The following is a 21,057-nucleotide window of genomic DNA, read 5'->3' as shown; positions in this document are numbered from 1 at the left end:
AATCCATTTTTGTTTAGAATATACTAGTACATCTTCATAGGACATAATAATGACTGGTAAATCGACAGAAGAATTTACAGTCAACCGGTCACAAAATGTTGACCAATTACAGTTCCTATTATCATAATACGATATGATTATCTATTTTAACAATGATTCTTAATTTTATGTACTTTTCATTTCACGGGAAATAAATAAGAACAAACATAGAAATCTAAAGAAGAATCAACGTATTAAAAATACCATATAATACCTCTATCGTGTTGACCTTCCTGTAATGGTATTTCTTCCTCATGACGATTTTCTACATCATTTCTTCTGTACTTTTGAATTGCTATATTGTAATAGAATAAAAATTGCTTGTGGATTGTTTTTAATATTTTCATTGAATTTGAATTAATATTAAGTTTTTTAAATGAATGAATTAGATTTAGTGTAAGTAGGAAACAAAAGGATAAGTAATAAGTAATGATCTATGTGTATCTTTTTAATTCCTTGAAATAATGCGATGCATTTTGTCTCATTTGATATGATCTTGATTTAAAAATATCTTAGATGTTAAAAAGGATGAAAATTAAGCAATACATACTTTTTTTATAGAAAATATACAGCACGAATGTGACAATTATAGGAATGAGAACTCCTAAGAAAGCAGCAAATGTGACCAAAGAATGTCTGTCGTTGCTTTGAGCATTCTGTATTGCTATATGTAACGTCGTTTCATTTCTATATATTGTTGTTTCTTCCATAAATTCTGTTGTTTCCTGAGGATAAGTTGTTGTTCTACTGTCATTCTGAACATTTTCCTCAGGTATATGGCTTGAAGTAATTGAACCGATTAGTTAAAAACAAAGTTAGCTGTTCATAACATATTTATATAAAATTTGTGTCTTTAAAGATAAACCTAATTAATTATTGTGTATTATTCTAATGAGTTATTTTTTTTTCTTATAATAATTTTCTTTTTTACTTTCCTTAAACAAATCATAAACAGATTTAAGCATCTATCTATCTATCTATCTATCTATCTATCTATCTATCTATCTATCTATCTATCTATCTATCTATCTATCTATCTATCTATCTATCTATCTATCTATCTATCAATCTATCTAAAAGGGAATGTTAAGATAAGCATTCTTATGATCAGAAATTTTTCCCTCAGTTACATTATATTTCAAGAAATTAATTGCTCCTTTGTAAACGTCTATATGTTAGAAATATAGATAACCATTTGAATATGTTTTGACTTGATAGAAAATAAACTATTACATTCAATTGCGTGATACGACTGATATGACATAGAGAATCAAGTAAATAATAATATGGTATAATATGATAATAATATGGCTATATTGGAACAAATATTTGCCTTATTTTAGGACATTTTAGAGGGAAATAAGATTTTTTAAATACAAGTATTCAGTTGACCTCTCTAGTTTACGATGGACGTTTCACTACAAAATCTAATATAAATGATTTATTTTTGTGGCTTCTACATTTGCCTTTTTAAAACCCTACCATACTAGTTCAAAAACAAAACCACATTATTGTTAGCATAAACAATCTAAAGAGAACTTCCTGCTCTGATGTTGTATATATGTACTATAATAAACATTAAGCGTAAAAATTAAAAAAGCTACAGATTAACCGCAATTTCAAAAATTTTGTAACAAACAAATTTGACCGTATATAATGAATAAATAAAATTTTTATAAGCGAAAATAATTATCTTCATCTGTATTACATATTTGAACATACTACGAAATGAGTATGACATACCTTTTACATGTTGAATCTGCCAAAAAACAACCATTTTCAATCTGACTACAACTTGGGTCTTTGAAGAAAAATCAAAATTATGATCATCAATACTTTTTTTGAAATTATTTAAAATTCTTTTGCAGAACACCTGATGTTACTGATACAATAGATGAAGAAAGATACAAGAGAAAATTTACTTTTTCTTCCGAAAGTTTTTGGTGAATGCCTTCTCGAGACATCTAATATAATTGATTGCCTTATAACATAGAGTTAACACTAAACGATAAAACAAATGTGGAAATTTGTTGCACAACACATTTGAAAAAAGGAGCTTAATTTACCGTAGCCATTTTTAAATGTCCCTGACACATTATATATTCAAATATCTGTAGTATTAATTTACATTTTAATGTTGCATAGGTTTAAAACGAACTATTACTTTTCTTTACTTTTCTAAAACAAATAATCCTTTTAGACAGTAATGGAATAAAAATATGTATGTGTACACAAATTTCGTTTAAAAAACGTACAACAAAATATTTTTAACATAGATGTAAAACAAATTATAATCAGAGTCATTTTAATAAGATAAAATAATCTATACACTTTTTTTACCGTGTTCAACGCATTTGGTATACGCTTTGAATATAATCACAAAGATATCTGAAATCACAAAGATAATCACAGGAAATCTGAAACTTGTGTATCTTTAGGTGTAAAGCTGTACATTAGTAAACGCCACCTCAGATAATTTAGATTCAAATTCGTTCAAATCAAAAACTTGAGAAGAAGAGTGGGACAACATTGAGGATCAGGGATGGGGTAATCATAATCAGTAATCGTAATCAGCTGTAATCGACTACAGGTTGCTGAGTAATCATGAGTAATCAGTAATCATCCATTTTTCTGATTACAAGTAATCGTAATTTAATCGATAACTCTGTGAAAAAGTCCTGTAATCATGATTAATTTTTGATTACTTTTATGATTACAATGGCAAAATTCAATAGGTTGAAATCATTATTCATTGGATCTTATATTTAGTGAGTAAGGTTCAGTCTAAAAGTTGGCCAGTATTCCTTTATTGCCCTTGGGCATGTTTAAATTCATGTCCAGTCACGATACAATGAGTTTGCTATTCAACAGTCCTTGCTTTTAGGCGCATTAGACAACAGTTCACATACTGTGCTTATTTAATTGGGAAAATTATTGAAAGGGTCGGACCTTGTTTAGAGAAAGATGTCTGCTGTGCAACATTTTGAGTTTTCTGATGATCAATCATCATCGGGTATTGTGAAAGCCAAATGTAGATACTGTTCTGCATACATATCGGGGAATACAAAAGCTACTTCATATAGTAAATAATGCAACAAATTACACTGATACCAGAATAAAGAGTCCCGTCAAAAAATGTTTTTTTAAATGAAACATTTAAACTATGAAAAAACTGAAAAACAAATAATGTAATCTAAAGTAATCAGAAGTAATCATGATTACAATGAGGAAAAGTAATCTAATGTAATTGATTACTTTTAAAAATGGATGTAATTGGCCTGTAATTGATTACTTTTAAAACCCAAAGTAATTGTAATTTAATCGATTACTTCTGAAAGTAATCGACCCCATCCCTGTTGAGGATCAAATTTTACAATGGACAGCATTTTAATAATTAAAAAAATTGAAATGTTATAACTCATTGTTTTACTTATATGCAAACATTTCAGCTTATTGCTGATTCTTTAAAATTGTTTTTAGACTTTGACCCTTGACGGTTCTTTGGATTGACAAGGGGTTCAGAGTTTGATGTAGGTTAATATTCCATAAATAAACAATTGTTTAGAATCTTTTGAAAACTTCAAGACTCAACATGTGGTAGGACTATGTGGCCAATGGGTCCCTTGTTAAAAAAATTGCAATCGCGTTTAAGTTTGTTCATCATTCAAAATGTGTGTGGGATTTTCCCCGCAAATTTTTTTTTCACACTTTTATCATCTTCGCTAGCCAAGTGTCCGATTCGTTTTTCATATCGATGAGAAAAACGAATCGGACACTAGGCTAGCGAAGATGTACTTTTATATTCTTTAAAAATATTAAAATTCCACCCGACGAATGTTCTTGCAATGTGGTTTACAGTTGACTTACTATCTGTCAATGATAAATTCAATGCTGCGAATGAATTCTCATTAATAACTGATTTAAGTCTTTCAGATTGTTAGATGTTTCAACTCAGTCTATACCATATATGAAAGGTTTTATCCATCAGTAAACGATTTCAACTGATACACAAAAATATCAATAAAACTACACGATTTCTTTTAATGTTTTTTCCTGTAATTTTCTTTTAATAATGGTATGAAGTAAACGACCTTTTGTTCGAAATTTTATTTTAGGGTTTCTTGCAGTCTTTACTTTGACAAATAGTCAGTTTAATCAGTAAAATGATAACGGAGTACACGTTGTGACGGTTGTGTCACTATATATAAACATGTAGCTATATAATGAATAGCCCCCGTATATCTAACTGGGTAATTCTAAACAGCTAAAACAGCATAAATATCCAGAGAACTGACAAACATAATTCCGTGGCTGAAAGTTATTCACGTAATCAAAGATTATTTATAGTGTATGAAGTGCAAAAGATACCTACATTTAAAGATTTCAGAGGAGAAATAAGTGGAGTCAGGGCATCCATACCTAAAATTTCTGCAGTTGTGTGCGTCAACTCTTGAGTAGCGTTTGATTAAAAATAGACACAGGTCTGAAATAAATTCAAAGTATCTATAACCGTTTTTATATTTTACATAAAGGTATCAAAATATATAAATACTTTATAAGTGTCTTTTACTCAATTTCGGTTCTTTTTTTCTTTGCTTGATTTTTTGTTACCATTTTCAATCAGTATTTGGCGATATAGATAGCAGAATTCTAACAGCTCAGTGCGATTTTCGTTTGGTAGACACATGTATCCATTGTTGTCTGTACAGCTGATGGCTGATGACCTTTGTTCCCACTCTGACCTGTTTCTTGGACAAAACTCGGTTGAATACACCGGGAACGCATAACCATCCAGCTTCCTCTGAAAATAAAAAAAAGACTTGTAAATTACTTTGGATAAAAAATTGCAATAGAGATTTATGAATTAGCCACTGAGTAAAAGAGTACTCTGGAATCACAAATTTACTATAGACACCAATGCTATGTTTTTCCTTATGGAGGGGACATTTTTAAAGAAATAATGCCCTTTGCATCTGTAAAAAAAACTGCATTAAAAAACCATACATGACTATAAACGACTTATCATTGTCATCAACAGTTTTTTTTCAAACAAAAATCCAATTTGCCACATCATGAGGCCTTGGGAACGCCAAGTCGAGCCCCAAAAGCAATTGGGTTTACACGACCAGTTAGAGGCTTAGCTAGCCTGGCGAAAATGGGACATTTCGTATAATACAGTTATAATTGGATATCTTTCATATATCTTGGATATCTTGGCCCCGGGGCCATAAAACTTAGACGAGCTTACTTTTGATCTAAGTCTCACTTTTCCACTATATGTTCCTTTTGTAAAAGTGAGACTTAGATCAAAAGTAAGCTCGTCTAAGTTTTATGGCCCCGGGGCCTGGCTAACACCCTGTATCCCATATTTGCGCCTTACTATTTGATAAGAATGAGGCATTAGGAACGCCAAATCGATACTCAAAAGGAATTTGGTTTACACGACCAGTAAGAGGCTTAGCTAGCCTGGCAAAAATGGGACATTTCGTATGATACAGTTATAATGGGATATCTTTCAAGGATCTGGCTAACATCCTGTATCCCATATTTGGGCCTTACTATTTGATAAGAATGAGGCATTAGGAACGCCAAATCGATACTCAAAAGGAATTTGGTTTACACGACCAGTAAGAGGCTTAGCTAGCCTGGCAAAAATGGGACATTTCGTATGATACAGTTATAATGGAATATCTTTCAAGGATCTGGCTAACATCCTGTATCCCAAATTTGGGCCTTCATATTTGGTGAGAATGAGGCCTTGGGAACGCCAAGCCGATCCTCAAAAGGAATTGGGTTTACACGACCAAAAGGAGGCTAAGCTAGCCTGGCGAATATGGGACATTTCGTATGATAGAGTTAAAATGGGATATCTTTCAAGAGGCTGGCTAACACCCTGTTTCCAATATTTGGGCCTTAATATTTGGTAAGGATGAGGCCTTTGGAACTCCAAGTCGAGCTTTAAAAGGAACTGGGTTTACATGACCAGTAAGAGAATTAGCTAGCCTGGCGAAAATGGGACATTTTGTTTAATACAGTTATAATTGGATATCTTTCAAGGATCTGGCTAACACCTTGTATCCCATATTTGGGCTTCATATTTGGTGAGAATGAGGCCCTGGGAACGCCAAGCCGATCCTCAAAAGGAATCGGGTTAACACGACCAAAAAGAGCCTTAGCTAGCCTGGCGGATATGGGACATGGAATATCTTTCAAGGATCTGGCTAACACCCTGTATCCCATATTTGGGCCTTAATATTTGGTGATAATGGGGCCCCGGGAACGCCAAGTCGACCTTTTATAGGAATTGGATTTACACGACCAGTAAGAGGCTTAGCTAGCCTGGCGAATATTGGACATTTCGTATGATAGAGTTAAAATGGGATATATTTCAAGGGCCTGGCTAACAAAATGTATCCCATATTTGGGCCTTCATATTTAATGAGGATAAGGCCCCCGGAAAGCCCAGTGGACCCTCAAAAGAATTTGGTTTTACACATCCATTAACAGGCTTAGCTAGCCTGGCGAAAATAGAAATTAGTATGAATAAGTTATAATTGGAATATCGGCTGTCCAGTTTACCATCAATAGGAATTGGATTAACATGACTTACAGATATATGTCTAGATAGCTATTTGAAGTGGCAAATATCATGTAAATGGCTAGATGTATAATCAGAAAACTATAATAGTAAGTGACTTACATATCCATATCTTCTTTTGTCAAAATGTAGTACTTGGTGTATTCAATGGACATTTAAGAAGGAGTTATTGTTCTGAATGTATACATGTGCAAGGACATTCACATCATACAACTATCAAAACAGACATCTTTACACTTTTTTAAATTTGATATTTAAAGTCGGCGCTATCTCACTGAAAGTGAACAGAGGTTAATAATTTTGGGTATTTCATGTAATAACATTTGCATGCATGTAGCACGTTTTTGATTTTTATAGTGTATAAAATCGATAACGAAACAATATGTTATGTAATATGTTCTTTAATCCGTGAACAAAGGTCAACGAATATTCAAATCAATATGCATTTGAGTCTTCGTTCGACTTGGGTTATCTCTCAATACATATGCCGGAGTTTACACGGTTGTTATTTCATATGTAAATTTCAACTGTTATCCTCCCAAACAGACACTATTTATTTTATTATACTGAATGTACTAATTTTAGAGAATTTTCATATTGCTTTTATATAGAAATGACGTGAATTGTACGGCGAACCGTACGCGCATACAGGCACGTAGCATCGTTTTTGAAAAGGGGGGGGGGGGGCAGACTCATCCAAAAAATCTTGACAAGCAAAAAAAAAAAAGAAGGGGAAATTTCAATATCGCGCATGTAGCAATTCATTGTGTTACCCTTTGCTACTGTACGTGTGTTGCTAACGCTGAGGGTAATAGAACGGATTATCAACTGCGTTTAAGCCAATCAGATTTCGGTATTTAACATGAAAGTATAATAATAGCATGTGCTACATAGATAATAGTGGTTTTAAATTAATGTTGTTTTAAAGTGTACAAATTGGAAATATATAAGTAATACATACCTGGGGTAATCATTCTATGAATATTATGAAGTGATAATTACGGTCGGAGCATGGTCAAATCTATTGATTTGACCAAGCCCCGACCGAAATTATCACCTCATAATACTAAAAGAATGATTTCTTATTCCTTTTATATCTATATATGGGCGTTGAATACATGTATATATAAATATACATACATGTATTAAGCGTATAGATATACAGTAAACACACAGTTATATAGAACACGCTTATAATGAACTGACGCATACAGCGAAGTATTTTCATTCCCCGTGACTAAATAACACGTTGTAAATTTGTCGGATATACCGACTTTCGGTTATAATGAAGCAAAATCACCCCTGTCACTTTGTTATTTATTACCGTGTTTTACTGTACATGAATGCTGTGGTTTATATCTGTAACCTTTTAATCATACAATTGTTCCATCTTGTTAATTGTGCATTATAAATGTTTATTATACAATTCTCCCCTTTTAGGACCCTTAATAATCAATAAAGAATTTGAATTGAAATTAACAGCTTTTAAGAATTATTAGTATTTTATTTTTGTGATAGGTTCAAACTTTGAAGACCTTTTATAACTTATAAAAAAAGTAATTGCTTATCGATATATCGGATAATTCTGGCACTCCGTTCAAAACAGATGCTAAGTGCCTCATACATGTATAATTATACAATTTAAAACACGTGCAGACTAGGAAAATAGCTAGGACAGCGCACCATTGTTGACTCAAATGCACGCAAATGCTTTGGATTCGCAAGCGAGATGGGGGTAGTGGTTGTAAATGAGATACAAATTCATAACATCGACATTTATTTAAACAAATAATGCAATATCAATTAAAATTCAGAAATAAAATTTTGCACACCAATTTTTTTCTTGATAACACAATATGCTTTGGAACGTATTGCGGCGTGAAAGAGCCTAGAAGAAAACAATTCTTAAGATCTGACGAATTTGATATATGTTTGAACAAATAAATTAATTGTTTATAAAAAATTAGAGAGTAATTTAGACTATCTGATTTGCCAATGATGTATATTTCGAGGGAGGGGGGGGGGTGGGGGGGCTGTAATTAAGCCACACCTTTCCTGGATTGTTAATTTTCCTTTAAACAAGAAATTGTTATATACAAATAAATGCATACACATACTAGTCATTGATATTGATACAATATTTGACATTTTGCTGCTGGAACATAGGTTCATTTCTCTAAAACTATCACAATTTTGCATGTCGATAAAGAGTGGGTACATTTGTTCTGGCGTAGCGCGAAATTTTCTATCATCTTCATGGGCGGAGAGAGAGAGAGAGAGAGAGAGAGAGAGAGAGAGAGAGAGAGAGAGAGAGAGAGAGAGAGAGAGAGAGAGAGAGAGAGAATACCTTTAAGATCAAGAAAATCCAAAAGGAGGGGGCTGGAAAATAATTTTTTTTTGGTTAGCCGGGGGGGGGGGGGGGGGGGAGTCCGACCCCCTCCCTCTAGATATACGCATATAGGTGCCCACTCTAGGTACAGTTGATTTTTTTCTGGTATCTATAGAAAATATATATATAATGTTAATTGACTTAATGTCAGATACACACCGCCTCCTTTATATAAAATGTTGTAAATCACTGAGTATTTGGTCGAAGGAAAGGCATATTTCAGGTGTTGGGTGGGGTGGGGTGGGGGATAGGGGTTATTGTTGCTTATAAACTATTTGGATCCGATGCATAGTGTTGATTAAGAAATAAACAAGTTTAAGCAATTTAAGGAAATTTACTTTGTGCAAGCTTAGTTAGAAATGAGACTTATCGACATAATGTTGATTAATATTAATTGAAAGTAACTAATGCCAGAAAGGTCGAAATGGCGTTTAAGTTGTACTCATCCAAAATTTATCCTTATTTAATTTAATTTGGTTAAGAAAATTTGGTTGAAATTACGTTTCTTTTAAATATACATGATTTATCATATACACTTAAAGTTAATTTAAATCAAAGCTGAACACGACTTCTAAATGGACACCTGCCTGAATCATGTTATATAAAAGCCTTTGATTTTGTTACACTTTATTTCACATCTGTACCTGGTGTGCGACGTGTTAAATACGTTTGTTTGACAAATGTCTGCACTTGTATTGTCTTTATAAGCGTGCATTTTCTTTTTAAAGGTATTGCATTGACCATTATAATTGATGTTGTGAATCTTCTTCTGCATATGTACTGCATTTATCTGGTAAGTTGTTGCGTCTAAGTAACAAATGTAAGCGACGTAAAATATACGTCCACACAGATGAGATCTACTATGCAAACTTAAAGTGTTAAGTTCCTTACATATGTGCTGTGAGGAAAGCGGCGAACACCAAGAAATATATGTGGCTATTTACAAGTCGTTTTGATTTTTCTACATTCCAGCTTCTGTTTATGCACTCACAAGATTAGCTTTTTTTAAGGCTAAGAAACTCAGCCACTGGAATATATATACATTTTAGGTGACAAGAGACTACACACTCTACATGTATAAAAATACAAAATATAAATATTTTGAATAATAATATGCAGATGTACATATATTTTTATAACTGTATGTCATGAGGCATGTGTGTAGCAGTGTACACGTATACAATGCAGTTTGACCTAAAACTGACCAGTTTCATAACTTCTTCAAATTTCACTAACACGGACTGTCTAGTAATTTCTTCTAATTCAAATTTACGCAAGCGCATTTGAAGTTTCACTATAACTTAATAAATCAGCCCGAAGGCCGACTATAATCACTGCGTAGCAGCCCCTGCAGTGATGTACGTAAGCCCTGCACATTAGATTCACAATAGCCCTTGCAGTTATGTGCGTAAACCCATGAAACTGGTTCCCCAACCAGTTTAAATGATGTATATTTCTGCTCATAGGGGGCAGTTATTCAATGCACCGGAAGTAGACGTCTAACGCCAATAAAGCGCTGAGCTATCCTTAGCGCTTTAAAAAAGGGTAAATGTGAGGTTTGGTTGGGTATTTGAGGGATATAAATTCCTAAAATATCTGTTTCATTTTTTTGGTGGATAGAAGAGCTTACGTCAGTCTATATAACTGACATGCGACACTTTTAATGCGAAACTGTGACCTTAATTTTTCGATTTTAAAATGGAAAGGGGGGAATGTCAGAATATGAAATCTCACTTGGTGGGAACGCGTATGATTTTGTAATGTGTAAATGAGTCCAGTCGCTTCTTTGCTTGTCAATGCAAAATTAAAAGACATACAATTTTTCTCAATCACTAATTGCGTGGACCCTGAGGTCCACGCAGAAAATATATAAGCGAGGTTAAACCGGATGCTATGGGGAAAATGCAGCCTGCGCATGAGCTAGCCTGGTTCCCGTGCGTAATGGGTAGATCAGGGAACCAGGCTAGCACACGTTTATCTGAATCGGGATCGGGATTCCGTGCCATATACACATAAGTTCAAAGGCGCTGTAATTGTAAAGTTGTCGGTAACAGTACAGAAACAAAGTATTCCTTTTAAAGAAATGATTGGCATGTGATATGAACTATCAGTATTATAAAATAAGTTAATGTTATGCCGAAACTACAACATGCATCAAATAGCATAATTTGCAATGTTTTGTTGTTTTCCGAATACACATGTAACTTCACTTTACTTTTATAATAGGCGAGGCTAGAGTTCTTCCCAATTAAATTTTTTAAGCAATTAAGTATGATTGAAAAATTGTCACTGTATACGAGTTTAAATCTCAAGAAAAATGCATCAAAATATGAAATTTTTAATTTACACAAAGCTGTCACTGCATAGCTAACAAAGTAGTGCGAATCGTAATGTGTGCGCAAATAGTAGAATTCACCGAATGCCTGATACTATACATGCAAACTTCATTCATAGATAGATCATAATTATTTTAGAAGTAAGAACCCTTTAAATTCTGAGATAAAAAGTCAGGGCTTTATACGTAATACAACGTACAAATTTAGCGGTTAAAAGAAGAGGGCTAGAGTTGGTGGAATCTCTGATATTCTTAAGGCTTTCACGTTTTCGTTGGAAACACATTCAACTGGTCCACGTATTGTAGTCCTTTTTTAAAGGACAGCAACTTGTTAAATTTATATTTAATATCAAATGTCCCTCCAGGAATGACACCGACTCCCAGCTTCTCTCATTTATATACACATGGGAGAGTCCACTGGAAATGGGTGTCGGGTTATTCCATTATTAACATTGATTTATAATAGGACAAACTCCTTTACATTACCCACGCCTCTGGGTTCATTCGTCCCGAATGACAAAACATTTAAAACTTTTTTTTTTCTTTTTATTCAAAGTGATCCACAAAATAAAGTGCAAACTTTAAAACTGCTCAATAGTGGTTAAGAAGTACAATGCTCATAACAAGCATTAAAGTATATTATCTAATAATCAGTCTCATAATATTTTAACCATACAGGGGGTCTTCTACTACGAAATTGTCTTGCAGGCAGGTTTTTTTCTTTACAAGATTGTTGCTCAGTTTTATATTTCTGCTGATCATTGACAACACTTTCGCTTTTGCAATTTTTATTTTCCCTTTCAGCCTTTATGTTGTCTACATGTATGATCTTGCTCCTGTAATGTTTCCTCTTTTTGCTCTTCAATACCGTCAGCCGTTTCTCCAACTAACGTTTGAGGTCGTTTCAGTCTAATTCTATCAACATTCAAATCAGCGACTACTATAGTATGGTCAAACAACATTCCCTGTATTGAAAAATGTACCTCGTGTGTCCCATAAACTTTTAATGGCGTACCATCTGCTATCAAAATATGTGTACTTAGCTTATTGAGTGGCTTGTCGGACAAAACATCAGCAATCATGCATTTTGACACAATGGTGACCGTTGCTCCTGTGTCTACCAAAAACCTTAACTGTTTGTCATACAGTCCTACCTCAATGAAGATACCTGACTCACCAGCTTTGTTTATGGCCTCTGATGCTCCACAATTTACAGTACAGCTCACGAGTATCCCGACACCCACCGTGTAAAAAACACGGTGGAAAACGGTCTGTGTCGCACCGTGCACACGGTGTGACACCGTGTATGTGTATTGGAAAATTCAAGAAAAAGCACCGTGTCGCACCGTGGCCGCCTGTGTAACTCCGTAGCCACTGTGTTACTCCGTGGATATCGTTACCTGAGACGTTGATAGAAATAGCGTATGTTTAGAAATAAAGAAATTATGGCTAGGCAAGGGTTGAAACATATTTATCCTTTTCATATTTTAAAAAAAAATGTCGACTTAGTTGCACGGACCCAGAAAGTTGTCGAGGCTGTCAACGTGAAGTTAATTTTTTTGAGATCTGAAAACTCGACGTAAATGGGTACCTTTTAATTCATTTGTTCTTAAATAAATTGAAAATAATTACCAAAAATATTTAATAATTAATTAATATATTATCAAAATTCAAATAAATTTAATTCATCGTGTTTTTTTTTCTAAACACACGTGATGTTGTAACTGGCGATCCTATTAAAATGTCGGGAGCTTTAACGTCTTATTTCTGTTATCTGTAAGCACTTTCTGATTTATTAATTAATTTACAACCTTACTTTAAACCAATTAAAAATGAGAAATGAAAACATTTCAGATCATGTTTTTCTAAAAACATGTGCTGTTGATGTGCTGTAGTAAATAACAACCCCATATTACCGGTGACTCGAATAAATGGACTTCAGCTATTTATGTAGCAATAAATAAACAAAAAACGGAAGCTGATCAGATACACAGCATTGTCTTTCATCTTGGGTTCTATACACAACAGGTGTTATTGTCTGTCTTGTTAGGTGTCATTGGAATTTACAACTAACTGTGTGTATATTTGGACGTCTGAACAGGTGTACTCGAGATGCCGTTATTCACACCTTTCCGCGAACACCTGTTTGGTAACTCATCACAACCCGTCGTGTGTATGGTCTGAATATATCTTACTTCTACTTTGTTAGTTCAATGATTTTTCCTATTCTCTAACAAACAAAAAAATTGGCTGTAGATATGTAAACAAACAACTACACGTAAGACTATCGGCGCGTGGATCAGGGGAACAATTCAGCAACTCTATAAATGCGGGAATTTCACAAAGTATTAACTTGCGATAAGAAATTATTTACCGGGTACACATACATGTATGTACGAAAAAAAACCTGATTGATTAAAAAGATGAATGAGATACATGTAATACCGGTAACTTTTTGCAAGCATTTAGAACAAACACAACTTTATTGATGTGAAATAGCGTCGACATTTTAACGAAAAATCTAATTACATCGTGAACTTTACAAACTTTTAGTCATTGTGTTGAAATCGTTATTAAAACCATGGATCTAAAATAAATGAATTAAATTCATACAAATAGAACTCTTATAATTCTAAAATAATTGCACAAAAGTAGAGAGAGAGAGAGAGAGAGAGAGAGAGATTGAGATTTTACAACGTAATATTCCAACCCTCATGCATGCAGTATAAGAATGAAGAAACTAAACATTTCAAACAGTAAATACTTCATTGTTAAACATTTTTCTATTTTGCGGACTTAGAAAAAACAATAGAACGACATTTTTTCCATATCATGGAAGGAGCACGTGGTCTATCTCGCGGGCTGTTTTGATTGACAGGGATAGCACGTGGACCCTGACTGCATATATTCTATCGCAATTTTAGGGAAAAGGGTTCAATATAATAGAAACCATAAATCTAACTTATTACACTGAATTACAAGTAAAATGTACTTAAATTAAACTCATACTGGTATTCTCTCTCTCTCTCTCTCTCTCTCTCTCTCTCTCTCTCTCTCTCTCTCTCTCTCTCTCTCTCTCTCTCATATGACGATCATTAAACAATCAAACAGTAATTATTGCAATACTGAGTAGTTTCTTGGAACACAAATAATTTCTAAACTCAAGTTGCTATAAAGATGAAATAAAAAATTATCAAGTACCGATCCACGGATTCTTAGCGCTATGAATATGTACCGTGCGGTACTACATGGACAAGTACATCACACATATGTATCAAAGAAAGAATATTTGAAAATATATTAGATATAAAGCTGTATAATTATATTATTTAGAGAATGTACATTTGTTTTCAACAACCCGTTAGATTTGTCATCGTCGAATAGAGTATAAGTGAGAAAAAAATCACAGTTATGGTTCTATGCACTATTGAAACTACCAAACTACAGTAACTACGATTACTACTACGTTTTACTGAAACAAAAACTTATGGAACCGTTTATTTGAATTTTAAAAAGGAAAAAGAGTGTTAGTGTTTTAATTGATCAAACCTGTATGTGGGCGATATCGATTTTTAATATCAACAAAAATCAACCGTAACAATCGCATACGTCTGAAAATTGCGTGCCTAAAATTTTTTATTTATTTCTATTTCTTTGTCTTTTTCTTTCATTCTCTTACGTACATCAATAAATATTTTATTCTTTATAAGTTTTATTCCTAAATCTTCCTTTTTTCACAGGTAAATACTGCGTGTTGCACCGTGTTATAGTCCGTGTTGCATCGCGTTGCACCGTGTCGCACCGTGTTTTTTCTCGTTCCGTGGCCGTAACAGAGAACAATAGATCAAAGGTACCGACACTTCCACGCTCAGTGTGGACTTTCAAACACGGTGGTTGGTGTTTTTGTCGGGATACTCGTGAGCTGTACTGTAGTTGTGTTAGATTTCCCTGGGGTTGTTCTTTGCTGTCTGTACATGACATTTCGCTTGGTTGCCTACCATGCTTTTGTCTTCGCTTTTGACCAGCTTGTGACGCCAGAAAATCTCTGCATTTGTTCTTCATATGGCCTGGTCTTCCACAAAAATAGCATTTAAACGTTCTGTTTTGCGTTGCGTTTTGTTCTCTCTTGTCTAACCTTGGCTGTGAGGAAAAATGCCCATCCTGCCAATCTTTAAGTGATTAAACATCTTTCTTTAATAAGGAAAAGGCATCTGTTATATCTTTTAACACCTTTTCAGTATTACTTTCTTTGACTTCACTGATGTCTTTTTCTGCAGCTCTGACATATCCCTGACTTTCCTGCATCTTTTTGTCAGCATTCTGAAAAGCTTGTAACTCAAGCGCATGGCGCATAGCATCATTCAAATCTACTGGCCGTGCTTGTTTTATCCTCAACCTCATGTCAGGATCTCTCAAGGCATCTATGAACTGCTCTTTAGCCAGTATTTCTTTGAGATCAACTGTTGCGGTTGGGTATGCCAAATTTGTCAGCCTACGGACATCCTGCCCTAACTCTGGAAGAGACTCTACAGCCTTCTGTTTTCTCTCCCGCAGTTGAGCCCTATATAATTCCGTTTGGTTTGTAGGTGCAAACCTTTGCTGTAGTGCTGTACACAGTGCATCGTAAGTACGCTGGTCATTTGATGGCAGGTTTCCCAACACACCTTGTGCATTTCCCCTTAGAGATACTGCCAAATACATTCCTTTTTCAATCATTGACCAGCAATTCAACTCTGCACAAACCTCAAAGTGTGACTTGAAATCACTCCAGTTTGTACTACCATCAAACGTCGCAGGCTTGATAAAATTTCGTTTTTGGTCGGCTTTATGAGGTATTCCAAGATTTTTTGTCCTGTCTCTTTGCATATCATCTGTAATCATGTTTTCATTATTGCGTGCCACATGTCTATGACTGTGTATGTTTGGTGTATGCTCATTTTGATGTTGGCGCGTCATTTCGTATATGTGTTCATCTTGGTTTGCCATATTTCTCTGGCCTGCCAAATGACTAGCCAAACCTCCATGGTCTGCCAAACGGTTAGCCCTTTCACTTTGGATTGCCGTTTGGTATTCATTTAGTCTGGTTAAGGCATATGGTCTGCCAATTGACCATGACTTACATTTTGGCGAGGCATATGGTCTGCCAATTGCCTATGACTAACATGCCGTTCAACCACTGGTGTTGAATGCATATCTCTTGTCAACTCAAACTGTAGTCTATATATCTCATCCTCTAGGAAGGATATCTCATTATTAATCAAATCATTTACGTTTGATGCCATGCCAAACAATATTACTTTGGCAAGCCAAAATAAAATCAACCTAATAAATGCAATTAGTGTAGCCAAAAAGAAATCAAACAAAGAAACGACCACCGCTGCCACCAAATAATGTAATGTGTAAATGAGTCCAGTCGCTTCTTTGCTTGTCAATGCAAAATTAAAAGGCATACAATTTTTCTCAATCACTAATTAGATTTCTATTTAATATCAAATGTCCCTACTTTGGGTAAATCAAGAATAACAAATGATTGGCAATGAAGGAGGAAAACCTTACTTCTGCTTAACTAATAGATAGACAAGTTTCAAGGACAGGTCGGCTCTATTCGGGCCCCAATCCTGGCACTTGCTATCTTCCCTGACAAACTGTCAGTAATGTGTTTTACAAACACCTCTAATATACACTACCACACAACAGAACAGCTTCGGCTCTATTCGGGCAACTGATCTAATTGTGTGGGTCCAGAATTTATTATAGTGTTTCTGTTACCTTCTCCTTCCAGTGCTCAAACAGGAATGACACCGACTCCCAGCTTCTCTCATTTATGTACACATGGGAGAGTCCACTGGAAATGGGTGTCGGGTTATTCCATTATTAACATTGATTTATAATAGGACAAAATCCTTTACAATTTCAAATCAATTGTTGAATATTTACATGGTTATAGCTGTAAATCCTGTCGTAGTTTATGGGAATTGCCCGGGATTGGAGAGTATAATGGCACCTACTTATATAAAAAACAGCGAATAAGGTACAAATCTTAAAATACTCTTGAGATCGATCTTGTTTTTAGCTTTACCTTTTGTTACTTTTTATGGATCAACCAATAAGAGCGTGCTTATACGTCACGTAATGTATATATAGCGCCACTTCAAAAAACCTTTTTGTGAACAGAGGATTGTTCATTTAAAACCTACCCACCCTCCTTCCCCTTCATCACCTACAGTGTAGCAGGAATAATAGCTGCAAAAATTTTGTCTTAGCCGTTTTTTGGTTTTATCTGTATTTAGTTGTATGCATATGTAACATATGAATTATACATTTAAGGCTGATTTTTGTTTTATCAATATTTGGTTGTGTGCATATTTTGTTTATAAATTATACATTTTAGTTGTGTTCAGGGGAGGTCACATTTCGTACTTTATTTGACCTTACATCCATCCAATGTCGGATTATCTCACTATTGTGAGGACCGCCCCTTTAGTCTGTTTTTCTTTATTGTCAAATAGATTGACAATATTCACTCAAACATGTGATATGTTCTCGATAGTCCTAGCCAGATCACCAATATTTCATAATTATATCTCTCTACGCTGGAGAAATTGCGGTAAATAGAGCTTGTCTATTCTTTAAACTACACAAAAACCACAGGCCAGACGTTTATTCCTGTAGTTGTGATCTGGTTTCACCAAATTGTTACCAACGGCCTTCAGGTCACCAGACTCCACAAATAGTCTCAACTGCTTGCAATTGCTCATAAGTGTTGACTATCGGTTGATTTTCAATTAAAATTAGATCACCCAATTTCCCAGCTGTCTACAGTGTAGGCGAGTTTAAAAGATGTTTTATGAAAAAAAGGTATCGGGGTCTGTACTATGATGGAAAAAAGGGGCGGGGGGAGGGGGGGGGGGGGCGGTCCGGTCCTCAAGAACCTGTGGTCAAAATTGGGAATTGATATGTGACAAACGCTATGCATCATAATGCTCTTTACTTTTTATGTAGAATAAATCTGTAAGCTGTTTTTTAAATTGTAAGTACATATGTACTGTGAACGGTATCGAAACAAAACTTAACGAAGCGAAATGTTTTTTTTTGATGACCGCAGTAAGTCAATTAAAGCAGTAAGTGATATACTTACACTGTCAAGAAGCTGGAGAAGAGTAGAACAAATTATTCCTACAAACATAATACACAGTTTTGCTTGGAATTCCATTGCAGCACTTTCAAATTTATGCATAAACAATCTATGGCTCTACAACACAACTGTATTTTTATAATACCTATTCAATTTTAAAAATAAATACACCTTATGAGGTATTGCGTCGCTTTGTCTGGGACATGTAGATTGAATATCTTTTTAAAAGCCTTCAGTAATAGGAGCTGTTGAAACGTTCAACACAGAATCTGTTTTCCATCGAATGTAGGGTAAATATTCACGTTTTCAAAACAGATGACAAATCTGATAGTTCCAAGTAAAAGCTTTTATTGATAAAATGGATACAATTTGATACTTAAAGTATTTAAGTGTCTCTCTATATCCTTTGTTCGTCGCTGGACAAACTAAAATGGATTTTAATTTAAAAAAGATTGCATGTACATGCAGACATGTTTTAAGTGGTATTCTAAAAAAAGAGGGTGGTAATGCTAAAACTAGAAATTAATGCTGAAACAGTTTGTTTAGACCAGTTCACTTCCCGGTATTTTAATCGGAAATTAAAGAAAGAATTGACAGAGAGTTTACAGTATTATTGAAAATTAAAAAAAATGAATTTCACAAAATTAAACATTTGTATCATTGAAGTCTTTGCAAAAAGACACCGAGACGAACACAGAAGACACGTACATACTATGACTGCTTCTGTATAAAAATGCGTTTAATATTTTTTTTGTTAATTTGTTTTTGTTTATGCAATGCAATGGTATTATAACGCTACCTAGATATATCAAATTCGCAATTTGTTTGTGTTGATTATTACATTGAAATATACAACATTCTTCTTGTTGGTCAAGACGACTTTTGTTCGTTGATAAAAAACGTAGGAAATGGCAAATTGGATGGCAACATTGTCCTCCATTTCTTTTTTGATATCGGTCAGTTCTATAAACAGAACGCGGATTACAACATGAGGTAAAGTGCAATTTTTTTTTTATCCTTTTGGGTAACAGCTGCAAAACTGTTTTAGGGTCGAGGATTGCCATTATATAAATAGTGCCTGCTTGGGAGGGTACATGTAACAGTTGAAATTGACACCCCGAGAAAACCATTGTCAACCGACGCGATAGAAGACATCACTGCTTTTAGATAGGAATAACGTGAATTCTAAGGCGAAGCGTACGCACATGATTTTCGCGCATGTAACAATTTGTAATGTTACCCGTTGCTCAGTGCGTTGCTAACGCTGAGGGTAATAGAACAGATTATGAACTGCGTCTAAACCAATCAGATTTCAGTATTTAACATGAAAGTATAACAAAACGTATTGTTATATGCGCGTAAATTATGCGCGTACGGTTCGCGGTGGAATTCATGTCATTTCTATATAAAAGAAGTAAAAAATCTCTAAAACTAAGACATTCAGGATAATAAAAATAATTAGTGCCTGTTTGGGAGCACAGGGCGAAAAACCATCTTTAAGCAAGTCCTTAAAGGTGGCTTAAAGGTGACTTAAAGGAGCTTAAAGGCTATACAACCTTTAAGCCGCCTTAAAGTCACCTTTAAGCAAGTGCTTATAGGTCCTTAATGTCCAAACTTCTTTAAGCTACCTTTAAGCCACCTTTAAGCCACCTTTAAGCATCTTTAAGTGGCATTTACGCTCTCTTTACACTGCCTTTACACTGTCTTTAAGTGGCCTTTAAGTCAATATTGATCAAGCTGAACAATAAAAACATATATTAAATGCAAAAGCTCTTTTATAGAGATGGGAGGGGGTCATCCGAGTGATAATATAATTTCCAGGCGGTCCAGGCGGTTTTAATCGTCGCTCCATTAAACACAGATCGCTATCATCAGCACCGCTCCGATGGACACAGATTGCCGTTATAAAATTCTTTATAATTTTTGGGGGGTTTCAAAATTATTGTAGGGATGAGCGCAGTCTCTGTGTCTTAATATGTGCATAAAACTAATTAAAGTATGTTTGTTTCCTATTATAAATTAATCGGTGAAAAATCTCTCTCTCTCTCTCTCTCTCTCTCTCTCTCTCTCTCTCTCTCAGTTCATCTGGTTATTAAACAAAATAAAGATAATGAACCAAAAATGCATGATTTAATTTGTTAATCGGTTTAAGGTTTTTTTTTTTTTTCAATTTTCATTATTTCTAACTCTAGATCTGCTAGATACATGTTAAAGATGAAAAGACTCTCAACTGCCTTTGTTATATCGGGCAGGATATTACTGCTTTGTTTGTCTAGACATAGTTTTGTTCGTTTGTGTATATCTAATTAGAGTCTATTGTTTGTCCAACTTAAGAAAACCCCTGGAACTAACACAGAATATACAAGATATACACAACAGTTGTGTCGTGTGCCCAGGTGCATGTTTGTGTATATCTAATTAAAGTCTTTTGTTTGTCCAACTTAAGAAAACCCCTGGAACTAACACAGAATATACAAGATATACACAACAGGTGTGTCGTGTGCCCAGGTGCACGTCAGGGTTTCTAAAGGCGTTGAATCTTAGTATGTACGAGTATACGA

The 21,057-nt window shown here is 34.5% G+C and overlaps 1 protein-coding gene across 1 annotated transcript; it reads right to left on the bottom strand.

The window, feature by feature from the left end:
* Positions 1–255: 255 nt before the first annotated feature.
* Positions 256–18,676, bottom strand: LOC128180682 (uncharacterized). The gene is made up of 6 exons (XM_052848817.1): positions 18,500–18,676; positions 4,651–4,840; positions 4,412–4,522; positions 1,783–1,840; positions 590–819; positions 256–272 (listed from the first exon to the last, which is right to left on the bottom strand). Exons 1-6 carry the CDS (start codon positions 18,596–18,598, stop codon positions 256–258), a joined length of 705 nt encoding a protein of 234 aa, XP_052704777.1. The 5' UTR covers positions 18,599–18,676.
* Positions 18,677–21,057: the final 2,381 nt, after the last annotated feature.

Source organism: Crassostrea angulata, chromosome 4 (assembly GCF_025612915.1).
Source record: "Crassostrea angulata isolate pt1a10 chromosome 4, ASM2561291v2, whole genome shotgun sequence".
NCBI classification, from domain to species: Eukaryota; Metazoa; Mollusca; class Bivalvia; order Ostreida; family Ostreidae; genus Magallana; species Magallana angulata.
The sequence above is the reverse complement of the archived record's forward strand: the minus strand, read 5'-3'. Positions and strand labels throughout refer to the sequence as shown.

What these genes read in the sequence shown, in the direction of transcription:
- LOC128180682 (XM_052848817.1), bottom strand. Translation starts at nt 18,598, where the DNA reads ATGCATAAATTTGAAAGTGCTGCAATGGAATTCCAAGCAAAACTGTGT. An exon ending in CCAAATACTGATTGAAAATG is followed by an intron (nt 4,523 to 4,650) that starts GTAACAAAAAAT and finishes AATTTATTTCAG; the next exon opens with ACCTGTGTCTATTTTTAATC. An exon ending in GCAGATTCAACATGTAAAAG is followed by an intron (nt 820 to 1,782) that starts GTATGTCATACT and finishes AATTACTTCAAG; the next exon opens with CCATATACCTGAGGAAAATG.